The 12,853-nt window shown below is 38.4% G+C and overlaps 1 protein-coding gene across 5 annotated transcripts in view; it reads left to right on the top strand.

The window, feature by feature from the left end:
- Positions 1–12,853, top strand: part of RPTOR (regulatory associated protein of MTOR complex 1) — a 420,799-nt gene that overhangs the window by 290,079 nt on the left and 117,867 nt on the right. For all 5 annotated transcript variants that reach the window (XM_060688771.2, XM_060688770.2, XM_087887079.1 and 2 more), the window contains 2 exons: positions 1,328–1,411; positions 2,501–2,611. In XM_060688771.2, the coding sequence (XP_060544754.2) occupies positions 1,328–1,411; positions 2,501–2,611 (195 nt within the window). The remainder of the gene's footprint in view (positions 1–1,327; positions 1,412–2,500; positions 2,612–12,853) is intronic.

Genomic DNA, 12,853 nt, shown 5'->3' with positions numbered 1-12,853 from the left:
GTGCCGCTATTAAATAAGAAGGAAGAACATTGTATAATGCATAAAAGTGTTGAGACAACCTAAAATTTATGATTCTGATCAAGAATCTTACTAAATTAAAATAGAGGTGCACAGAGCATATGTGAATCCCAAAGCTATAAATTGAGTTGATTTTTCCAAAAGTGGTTTCTGAATTATAATTTTCTTTTGACAGAAAGGCAAAATTATAACATGTGGGGAATAATCTTATTAACTGTGTTTAATTTAATTTAAATTTAATCAAACATAATGTTACCCTTGCACTGGAGTGCAATCCACAGCTCACCACTCAAAGTTAAGTGTGGAACTTAGATCAGAAAAGGTTGTATATCCCTGACTTCAAGCAGAGTTAGGTTTTAGCCTCCTAATTTAAAAGGTACAATGTCATTCTCCCACATTAGGGAGACCGCTTTCCCCCAGAAGCAAGGTTAATTGGTTGTGGGACTAAAGAGAGAGCGGCCTAGCTGCCTGTTTTTGACATTAACAGATTACTAGCTTTTTCTGTGACAGCAAATTGAAAGCTAAAGAATCATCTTATTATTTGGAAACTAAGAAATTCACCCTCTGGCTTGTGTGCAGTTTCTGACTTTGAATAGAACACTTCTCTGATCTTTTTTTTTTTTTTTTTGGAGTGGGGTGGAGAGGAATGGAATTCATCATGTATTTAAAACGGTAAAGATAGGGGGTTATGTGTCTCATATCTGACAGTGGATAAATGCCTTATGCAAAAATGATTAGTGGTTCCATTTCTTGAACTGTATTCATTGTGTATAGTCTATTTCTAGTATTTTGGGAAAAACTGATTTGGTCAGCATGGATGGGCAGGCTGTTACTAGCTGACTGCATGTTGCCTCCTCCAACACAATTACAATGCCACTGTGCCAAGAAGTGAAATTGTCACTCTTTTTGTGTGTTTAGAAAATGTGAGATGGCCATAAAGGGAGCTTTAAGCCTTGCAAAGCCACATATTTGACACATTAAAATGTCCCAAACTCCCCACCCACACATTTGAACCACATTTTCTGATTTGGGGAGTTCAGGGGCAACATGGTATTGTTTTTAACTTCTCCAATTTAAAAAAAAGAGCAAACAACAGCCAATATGTTTGGTCCTATCCACTTCAATAATACTATTCTTTTAGCCTTGTCCTTTGCAGTCCACGGGTAGGAAGCAATGGCAGAATGTAAGTCTCAGGTCCAAGATCATTATCCAGGCCAGATCACAAAGCTCTGAAATCCAAAATAATTGGCCTTGTGTGATTTTGTGGGGGGTTTTTTATGGCAATTCTTGTTTTCTCTGATTTTTACAGGTATTGCTGAGTCAAGTACATAGGCTACGAGCTCTTGATTTACTTGGCCGTTTTTTGGACCTGGGTCCCTGGGCTGTTAGCTTGGTAAGTCCATATTACAGCCTTTGTCCTGAAAAAGGAAAGACGCTTTTTATACCATCAACATGTGTGTCTGATGAACTTATTCTTCCTTGATGTGGAAAATAATGTCCCATGAGAGATGGCTGCTATGTATCCGGCAATCGGATACACTCAGGTCACTATAAATCAGGCTCTCAGAATTTGACCAACTCTGCAAATGGTTGAGAATCTTGTTATCTGCTGCAATTCCCATCGTTGTTCAGCCTCTTTCATTCCATCTGAAGCTGGGCCTAACAATATTAAAAAGATGTAATTTGACTGCTCAGGCACTTTCTTGTGGGCATGCTGATAATGTACAATTTCCTAGAATAAAATGAGAATTAGAACTAGAAGAGCTTCCAGCTATTATAATTTTTATTCACACAAGGACTGTCTAGACCTTAAAAGGAGACTGCTTAGCACCATGTAAAAATCGGAGCTATTCCAGCTTTGTTTTTTAATTGAGAAAACGCGACAGGAACTTTGAAAAGTGCAGTGTTAAAAAAGAAAAATAAATCAGGAGGAAAGGAAAAGGATGTGGGCAGTTAAGAAAGAATAATTATGTTTGGGTTTTGTGTGTATCTGAATATGTTTAAAAATCTTAAGGAGTGATGCAGTTTAAAGATTCACATTCAGTATTTCTATCAAAATGTCACTTTCCCTATTAGGAAATACATTGTTAATTTGTGACTAGATTAGAAAAAACTTACTCTACATTTCAGAACTTTCGTGGTAGTGATTTTCCAGACAGAACAATTTTCTGTGTCTCTAAACATCATGATCCAATGAAAGATGTGCTGTAATTTTTCATTGTTTAGCAATGAGTTTGGAATGAGTTCCAAACTGTCATATGGAAAACTACCATAGTACATTAAGTTCTGAACAAAAATGTATCAATCAACTTCGGGTAAAACCAGATAATTAAAATTATTGCACAGCATCTAGGAATAATGTTGACAGGAAACAAATATGCAGATATTAGCTCTTTAACATCTTTACTGCCAGAGGTGGGGGCAGGAGGTTCTTGATGCCAGCCCTATATTTATATCCTTTCTCAATTGTCTTTTCTGTTAGGCTTTATCTGTTGGCATTTTCCCCTATGTATTAAAACTGCTTCAAAGTTCTGCTCGAGAACTAAGACCTCTTCTGGTTTTCATCTGGGCCAAAATCCTTGCAGTGGACAGTGTGAGTAACCATTATGTGTTAATTGACCAAAAGGCAAAATATGATACAGGGAGTCCTCAACTTACGGCCATTTGTTTACTAACCATTCAAAGTTAAAAATAGTAGAAAAAGGTGGCTTGTGACAGGTTTTCACACTTAGTGATCACATGATGAAAATTCAGGCGCTTGGCAACTGGCATGTATATATGACATTTGCACTGCCCTGGGATCAGGTGATCTACATTTGTAACCTTCCTAGCCAGCTTCCAATAAGCAAAGTCGGTGGCGGGGGGGGGGGGGACAAGTTCACTTAATGACCACATGATGCACTTAACCAAAGCAGTGATTGACTTAACCACTGTGTCAAAAAAAGTCATAAAACAGGACAAAATTAATTTAACAACTGCTTTGCTTAGCAAAGGAAATTTTGGGCTCAATTGTAGTTGTAAGTCGAGGACTACCTATAGTTGTGCAGGGTTTTCGGTTTCACCTATAAAAGGTGCTTCATAGGGACATGAAGATTGCACTTGCTTGCATCTCTTTAAAGCTCATGGGGAAAAGTGTTGCTTTAAGAGGCTGAAAACAGATGTTATATTGAAACTTCCAGACATTCCAAAGCACAGCCTTATAGAAAACTTAAAAAGTTCTCCTTCCAATGATTGCTTGTCTAAAAAATAAGAAGATTTGTTTCTAGATGGAGTAAGAGCAACAAAATTAACTTTGTCTCATGGTTGGAATTTAACTTTTGGATCTGCTGTTTTTAAAAAAAATCAGCTTTATCTACATCTTTTTCTCTTTCATTGGAAATTGAATGTTATTACCTGACAATAAATTTAAACTGATTTCTACAAGAATATAGAAAAGTTGGGAAATCAAATTACAATTTTTGTAATGAAATATAAAACATTTTTTAAAAGTAAGTTATTCCGCTGAGGAATTACAGCTTTATTGAAGTCTATAAAATACCCATTATTAGGCTATCAGCATTTGGGGCAAAGGAGTAGAAAATACATAGTTCATGAAATTTTCAAGCCTGGACATGACGTCTCCTCTCTAACCTATGTTGAAGTTTAAATAAATAAAATTCTCAAAGTCCAATGTTTGTTGGTTAACGGACAAGACAGTATCTAGACAGCTTAGTCTATTTTGGAATGAGTTCCTTCAATCAATCAATCAATCAATCAATCAATCAGCATGAAAATAAACTGTGCTGGAAATATAGTCGTCATAAACAATAGTGAAGTACAGACTCTTCATTTTTCTCTGACTACCTAATGGTTTTGTAATCTAATATTAGTTTTATCTATTCTACATGAGTCAGTTTTTTATATATGGACAAATATTCATTTGCTCTTCATATACTTCTCTTGGTCTGCCTACCCGTGTTTACAAATGTTTAGCATACATTGCACATTAAAGTAATTGCAAATGAAAATTATTAGCTACTGTAAAAATTACAACATCAAAAGTTACTTTAAAGCCTAAAATTCTACATGTAGTTGTTGACTGGTTCTTTATATTGCCTTGTCTGATTAATGCTCTTAAGCACAAGCAGCAGCCATGATCAAGCACTGGCATCTTTCCCCACTAATCTAGAGTTATGTTTAGTGTTATTAAATATATTTTGAATAATGTTTTAGAAAGATTTTAGACAGCAAAGAAAATGAAAAATGGTCCTCAACTTGTTTCGGGGGGAAAAAAAGAGCTTATCTTTGATGAATACTTTTGTTTAGCTGGGCAATCAAACCTCCATGTATAATTCAGAATAAGAATATATTCATTGAATAAGCCATGCAACACTGTGCAGATCTATAACAACAATCACATTTTGTCTGTGGGAGTGGACGACATAATCTCTTCTTTGAAAATGGGACCAAGAAGAGTATATATAGTCTTATTTATTCAAGCCATGCTTTGCTGCCCAATACTAGGAAACGTAAGAGGACAATGTATTTGTAATACTGGAATACAATGTTGAATTGAATACATTGTTAATTTCCCTGACAATTTATCAGAGTATTTTAAAAGAAGCATGAAATGTAATGATGTTTGAAGAGGAAGGAGTAATGATATGAGGAAAGGGAATTTGATGTCTGACCACCACAATTTATAAGCCACCCAGAATTGCTTGGTAGCAAGATGGGCGGTATACAAATAAATTAATAACAATAAAACAATAAACAGTCCTCTTATAAGGTTCAGGCCCTGATGAAGGCATTTCTGATGTGGCCAGTGTGTTCCAGAGCTTTTTAACACTTGCATCAGGGAATGATGATTTCAGACAAATATCCTAGGAGCATGACTAAGTGTATTACTGCAGTTGCTGCAATCAATCACTAGAAACTGTGGTTTGCTGTATTTGCCATGAGAAAAATATTGCAATTAATTGTTCTTCAGTAATGAGTAATAATGCAATAGAATAGTGCAATAGAAAAAAATCAAATAATAGAATTAAGGAAGGGCGTTACAGAGATATTCTCAAGTTGTTGTCCAACTACTGCTATGCTCTAGTCTAGACTCTAGACTAATGAATTACAAATTGAGCTGTGATTCAGAAAATGCTCAGTTCATATCTTCTCTCTGTATGAATTTAGCGCTAGACAGATTAATTTCTCTCAGCTACCACATGTAATTTAATAATACCTTAAGTCAATACCTTCACAAGTTGTTCTAAGAATTACAATGTCTGGAAGTGCTTGATACTGTAGAATTGACAAAGCATAGTGGGCAAGAAACTAATCAATATTCTAGATGTCCATAGGAGAGCAAAATGCAAGTATAAATAACACAAGTTTAAAACAGACTTAGTTTGAGTTTGATTCAGTTAGAGCTGTGTCTTCACTATATACAATTATTTTAAAAACTATTTGTCCGTTTCAGATTTTCTGAGTTTTTGCATGTCTTTGTTGCTGAATATTATCAGAACTTCATAAGGCTTATTGACAGATAAAGGAAATCTAAATGAACAAATAACACTAACACCAAAGGTTGCAAAGACTTTTTCATACATTTTCAATGCATGAACTATCCTAACTGCTGATGGCATGCAAAATATCTGCACTGAATAGAAACTGTGAAGGTCAAAACACCTACCGGTACTTATTTTCTTCCTGTTAGCTTTTAATATGTGTTTTCCCTGAACAGAAGTATCTCCTGCTCTTTATTCTTTTGTTTGCCTGATTAACAAAGAATTTGAAATGCAGAAAGGGAAGGATATTTATAATTATGCAATAATATATATTCCTTTAGCAGCCTTAGCAATTAATGTTTTTTTCCATTTAGTCAGTATAAATACAAGTCTCTCTTCTGTATATTTTTGTGCGTGCTTTGATTGAATGTCTACATGAACATTTCATTCTTTGAGTATAGTTGGTCTCCCATACCACTTAAATAAAATTCTTTCATTGGAAATAAGCAGAATTTTCTTTTTAAAAAATAGAACCTGTATATTTTTAATGAAAATAATGAATTTGCTTACTTGTGTATAATTCCTGAAATCTGAGTTTCCTTTTGAACGCTGCTATTTTCGTTCATCAGTCAGGAAAAGAGAAATGAACAGGAAATAAAACATTTTCCCTAGTTCTCTTAAAATGCTTGGAAAACACTGGTAGGCTCTCTGATCCAAAGGTGCTTTTTCAAAAGGCAACTGTACTTTCTTTCTTTTTTCCTTGAATATGTTTAGCTTCACATCCAAGAAGTTTCTTTAGTTCTTGGATGAAACTTCTTCAAGGAAAAAAACAAAGGAAGTCTAGTTTGCCTTTTGAAAAAGCACCTTTGGGACAACCATGACCTGGATGGTTAAGAATCTTCATAGACATCTGGTAGGCTCTTAGTTTCTTCTGGGGCTTTTTGTCTCAGGGCAATGACACTGAGAGAATAGTCACAGCCCATCTCCGCTTCACCTTCCAGCCTGGCACTTGTAAATCCATATCCAACCTTGGTGGATACTCTTTGTGAACTCTTTGTAGTTTTTCCTCCCTTGCCCTCTGTCTTCATTCCCTCAACAGGTCAAGTAAAAGGGTCAGAGTTTTCATAGTTTTACATGAAAGCAATGTAAGCCTGCTTGGAAAAGCCAAGCTTGGAAGGTACTCCCTTATAATCCTTTGTCTCGGGGGGGGGGGGGGAGTCATGACCCACACTTTGAGAAAGACTGTTATGGATAGTCAGTCAATAAATACAACTATACTCGGGCAATGATCAGTGCCTGAATCAAATTTATGTTCAGCTTACACAGAAAAATGGCACATCACTAAAAATAGTGGCTATAATAAAAGGAACATAATTAGTTAGTTAGTTAGTTTATTTGATTTGTATACCGCCCTACTCCCGAAGGACTCAGGGCGGTGAACAGCCAACAATAAAATACATAAATACAAAAAATTTAAAACCAGATAAAATCAAATTAAATCATTTTGGCCCAGACAGATTAAAACACCCCGATAATTTAAAAACAGATTAAAATTTACATATTTAAAAGGGGAGAGATTAGGCCAAGCCCGCCTGATGGAATAAAAAGGTCTTCACAGCACGGCGGAAGGAGCGCAGATCCGGGATCCTCCGTATCTCTGGGGGGAGCTCATTCCAGATGGTAGGTGCCCCCACAGAGAAGGCTCTACATATCCATTTCTGATGGCACATAATTTTGGGGAGAATTAATACATATTAATAAAAGTGGCGTCAGTGTGGTGTTTATAATAAATAAGTGAGAAACAGTACAGTATAAAACTGTACACTTTCAAAAGGAAAAATGGACACTCTTTAAGTTGTGTGTCTAAGTATCTGTGAAACATCTTTCAGGTAGAAATTGTAAAGAGTAGTAAGATGTCCACTGATAACCTAATGAAAATGCATATTCATTAACAATCCTTAGAGCATAGGCTTCCATGGCAGAGCCATCTTTTCTCAGATGACATGAGGCCTTGTGATCCTATTAGGAAACTATCTCCTTCAGGGATGAAATCCAGCAGGTTCTGACAGGTTCTGGAGAACCAGTAGCGGAAATTTTGAGCAGTTCGGAGAACCAGCAAATACCACCTCTGGCTGACCCAAGAGTGGGGTGGGAATGGAGATTTTGCAATATCCTTCCCCCAGGAGTGGGGAGGGAATGGGGATTTTGCAGTATCCTTCCCCTGGAGTGGGGTGGGAATGGAGATTTTGCAGTATCCTTCTCCTGCCATGCCCAAGCCATGTCCACCAAGTCACACCATGTCCACCAAGCCACGCCCACAAAACCGGTAGTAAAAAAATTTGGATTTTACCACTGATCTCCTTTCCTTACCAATTAGTAACTGATGGACAACCCTGTTAAAAAGAATCCAAACATAAGTAGTCATTTCAACCCTAAGTCTCTCAGGGCAAAAAGCCCCACTTTCTTTTGAGGCTCTCTGTAATAGGCATCATTAATTACCTCATCAATAGAGTATTGTATTCTTCTTCATTTGTATCTTTCTTAGCTTCTGTCTTTTGACAGTTATGTCCTACCTTTCTTTATGCCTTATTACATATTAAAAATGCATTGCCACTGCTCCTGAACTGCCTGTTATGTATTATCCAAAAGGAAGATTCAAGTCAACTTTCTTTGGAATGTAACTTTTGCTTTTTATATAAATATATCTGTGTTTTATTCATTTGTCTTCTTTTTTCTGGCCTTAATATGTCATCCCCAAAGCCTGAGCCAAGGTGATAATACCGGGTGTCTCAGGAAACAGTTGACAATGGGAATTCTTGGAGGTATAAATCAGGCTGCTGCATTCTTGTTTGTTTAATTCTCATCTCATGGGAAATTTTTCCCTGTGGAGAAACAAGAGTATGCCCCATCCTCATTATTAAACACTAACAAAACAGTGGATGGTGTTTTTGTGGAGAACTGAAAGATTTGAAGAATTTCTGCTGTGCTTTCAGTGTGCCCTGCTTCCAGATTCCTAGAAGGACCATCCTAGTTACAGATGGCAACCAATCTCTAACTGGCAAGCAATTTATAACCCTGTTTAGTTAGTTATCTCAAAGGTGCTTTTTCAAAAGGCAACTGGACTTTCTTTGTTTTTTCTTGAAGACATTTCACTGAAGAAGCTTCCTGGATGAGAAGCAAAACATCTTCAAGGAAAAAACAAAGAAAGTCCAGTTGCTTTTTGAAAAAGCACCTTTGGGACAACCATGACCTGGATGACTGAGAATCTCCATAGACGTTTAGTTAGTTATTTGATTTGCAGGTAGTCCTCGACTTACAACCTTTAGTTTAGTGACCGTTCCAAGTTACAACAGCCCTGAATATAGTGGGTTATGGCCATTTTTCACACTTATGACCAATGGTCATGTGATCAAAATTCAGATGCCTGACACCTGGCATGTATTTATGATGGTTGCAGGGATCACATGATCACCTTTTGCAACCTTCTGAGAAGCAATGTCAATGGGGAAGCCAGATTTACTTAATAACCATGTTATTAACTTAACTGCAGTGATACACTTAACAAATGTAGCAAGAAAGGTTGAATGTAAAATGGAGCAAAATTCACTTAAATAACTGCCTTGCTTAGCAATGAAATTTTGGGCTCTATTTTGGTCATATGTCGAGGACTACATATATACTTTGGCTTTTCTACAGGAGCTCAGGCAATGTATATGTCTCTCCCCCTCCCTTCATTTTTCCCCCACAACAACTCTTTGAGGTATGCTAAGTGAGACTAATTAGTCTAAAGCAGGAGTCCCCAGCCCCCGGGCTGTGGCCTACTACCGGGCCACAGCCTGTTCAGAAGTGCATGTGCATGCAGCTTCCCTTACATGAGTGGCGGCCACGAAAGAGAAACTCCCCTCATGGGCAGCGGGCACTTGCACTCACACACGAAACTCCCCTCTCATAGTGGCAGGGGCACGCACCTGCCAGTCACACAAATGGAGCTGTGCACACCACTCTCACAGAACCATTCCCTCTCCCCCTTCACGCCAAGCTGCCAGACCAGAAAGGTTGAGGACTGCTGGTCTAAAGCCATCCCATGGCTGAGGGGACTAAAATGTGTATTTCCCCCATTCCTGTGCAACAATTACCATTACCATACATTGGCTCTAATAAATTAATAAAGAACAAACATCCACTAAACTGGAGAGAAAATAGGTAGGTTTGGATATACTATCAAAGATATTAACCTGTTCTCAATTTGTTAATATGCTTTTTAGTGCTGTAAGAATTTTTTTTCAGATCCATATCATCAGACTTTTATTATGTTAACTCCTAACATACAAACTGATGTAGGATCGATACAAGTAAAGACTCATCCAGATGCTGCTATGATTTGATCCCAATAGTGATTATTCCATGTGGCAAGCTATTCCACATGCAGCAACTTACCATGTAGTCCCCACAAAATGGCAAAAAGAACTTTAATCTGTGGAGGAAACAGCTGTACATACAGTATATGGCTTTCTTCATTCAGCAAACTTCAGAGGTAGCCATTCAGAGTGACCCATGCATAGCTGCTATTCATGTGTGAATGGCCCCTAAATTGCAACATCCCAATATGTGGTCTATCCCTTGGGATGTATTCCTTTTTAATGAATTCATTTCTGCAGTTTCTCTACCACCTCAATACCATCAGGCCCTAGAATGGTATACAAATATTCATGATAATAATACAATTGTAATAAATTTAAAATTTGAGTATAAGTAGAATTTTTGCAGAATCAAGCAGGGATATAACTGAAGTAAAGATGAAGGTCCTGTACTTAACACACATACACATTTAATATATGTTTCAGGTGAATTAATTCTGAGTATTTGTTTAGACAGTATTTGTCTATATTTAGACTGTATTTGTCTATACAAGTAATGCTTATTGTTTTAGAATACGTGTTTCAGTAGGGCTGTATTATTTTGGTTGTTTCTCTCTTGACAACCTGGGGTATGTGTGTGTGTGTGTGTTGTTTTCCATAAAATCTAAGCAACCGCACTTGAATTTTGATGAGGCTATCAGACATGCTCCTGAAGAGATATTTTGGTTTATTTCTTTAATAGTTCCTACTCTGTGACAATTACTTCCTGTTCTGAGGTTTTTCCTCATATTGTAATTTTTCTACCGTGTTTCCCTGAAAATAAGACATGTCCGGATAATAAGCACAATCAGGCTTTTCAGCCCATGTGATAATATAAACCACCCCCATAAAATACCCCCCCCACCAACTAATTACACACATGCGCAGCAGGTCCCGCTATTTCCTCTGGTTGCTTGCCGTGCAAACAAAATGAGTTGAGGAGGCAAGGATGAAGGGGGCGAAGTGCAGGGACATGCCCTGCCCTCCCAGTTCTTCACACCGGCTGAGCGGCCCAACATGTCCCACCCCACCCCAGTGGCAACAGCAGCCTGTCTGCTTCCCTTCCCCACCGTCTCTTTATCGAGAGGGGTGGCAGGTGGGGTGGGGGAGAAGCAAGACACATGGAGCGAGATGTAGCTCCCCTTGCCATCTCATCTCCCTCCCCTCGCCGGGCATGGCGGGGCTCCTGCCCCTGTCTTAGCCACCCACCCCCTTTAGGGATGCAATTTGGGGATAGCAGGTGGGGTGGGCAAGAAGCAAGATGCAGGTCTTAACTGTCAAGCTCTGTCGCTTTCCTTTCTATTGTGTCCAGGGAAACACACTGTGTTTCACACAAAAAGAAAGCCTTCTTGCGAGTTCAAGAAGTTTGATTGAACTCGCGAGAAGGCTTTCTTTTACAGCGTGTTTCCCTGCACACAATGTCGAGGAACGCGACGGAGCTGGAAAGGTAAGACGCGCGTCCCGCTTCTCACCTGTCTCCCCCCCCAATTGCATCCCTAAAAGGGGACGGGTGGCTAAGCGAGGGGCAGGAGCCCTGCCATGCCCAGCGAGGGGGGAGAAGAGACGGCAAGGGGAGCCACATCTTGCTCCATGCATCTCACTTCTCCCCCGCCCCATCTGCCATCCCTCTTGATAAAGAGATGGCAGGGAAGGGAAGCAGCTGTTGCCATTGGGGCGGGGTGGGACATGTTGGGTCGGCACAAAGAACTGGGAGGGGAGGCGCCTCCTGCACCCCAAAAATAATAAGACACCCCCCCCCCGATAATAAGGCCAAGCCCTTATTTGGGGGAATCAAAAGAAAATAAGACCCTGCCTTATTTTCGGGGAAACACAGTAGTCTTAATTTTGTAATTAAAGCTGTAATTCAGAGAAGGAGAAACAAGGCCCTCCAGGTATTGCTCGAATTCCCAACAATCCTAATTAGTATCACCAGTAGAAAGGAATATTCAGAATCTTCAACATCTAAAAGACGATGGCTGTCCCTCAAACCCTCCCCAGCTCTGGCTAATAAGATTAGTTTCTTCTTCACTCTTATCTCAGAGCCCATGTTCTATCTGCTTTTCCCCACCTTGTATTATAGCTTTTTAAAGCTTCATCAGCAATACAATAGATTGATAACTATTTTTTCCCTGCCATTGCTGCAGCTTTTCTGTAAAACATTAAATAGATGAATAGTATAAACTTTGCCTTTGTTTTTTTCAATTCATTTATGTTTTGGCATCAGGTCCCAGCTTAATACTTTGAAAGTTTTTCCATCCGTTGTTTTTCATATATGACTCTCAGGACTTTCTGTTATAGATTTTAGCCCTCTTCTGATTTCCTTCCCTTAAGAATCAGAGCTCCTAAAAAGCTTATTTGCTTGTTTACAGAGCATCCTTTTTTTTCATTGCAACATACAGAACTAAGATAAAAGAAAGGAGATATATAATATAAAATAATATTAACAATTCAGGGGGGAGAGGGGGAAAGTAAACATATGTTGCATATTTAACGATTTGAATTGACCTAAAGGACTGCGGCAGTGGCATCACTCACTGCCCCTTTGAAGCAGAACTGTGATATGGAGGTTTCTCTGCCTCGTTGTCATATACAGACCTTCATATAAAGAATTCTCTGCTGTGCCTCAGTAACTGTATTCATCCACATCGATTAGATATTACCAAGAGCAGAGCAGTGGTAAAGCAGTGTTTGATTTCTTCAGCACCTCTTTACACTCAAAGCTTTTTTTGTTTCCCCCCCTCCCCCATTCAAAAAAAAAATGAAAGCAAAATCAATGCCTTTGAGAGCATGTGTGCTAGGGTGCTTATGATGTCTCTTACCTCCCATCTCTATCTGAGCTCAAGTAAATGCAACCTGAGCAATTTCATTAAAAGAAAGAAAGGAGGATTGGTGATTTATGGAGATAATCATGTTAAAGGAATATATATATACATATATGATTTTGACTTGTAACTGCAT

Source organism: Pantherophis guttatus, chromosome 2, assembly GCF_059756535.1.
Source record: "Pantherophis guttatus breed Tessera chromosome 2, ASM5975653v1, whole genome shotgun sequence".
Classification (NCBI taxonomy): domain Eukaryota; kingdom Metazoa; phylum Chordata; class Lepidosauria; order Squamata; family Colubridae; genus Pantherophis; species Pantherophis guttatus.
Note: the sequence above shows the minus strand (reverse complement) of the source record. Positions and strands in the feature narration are given on the sequence as shown.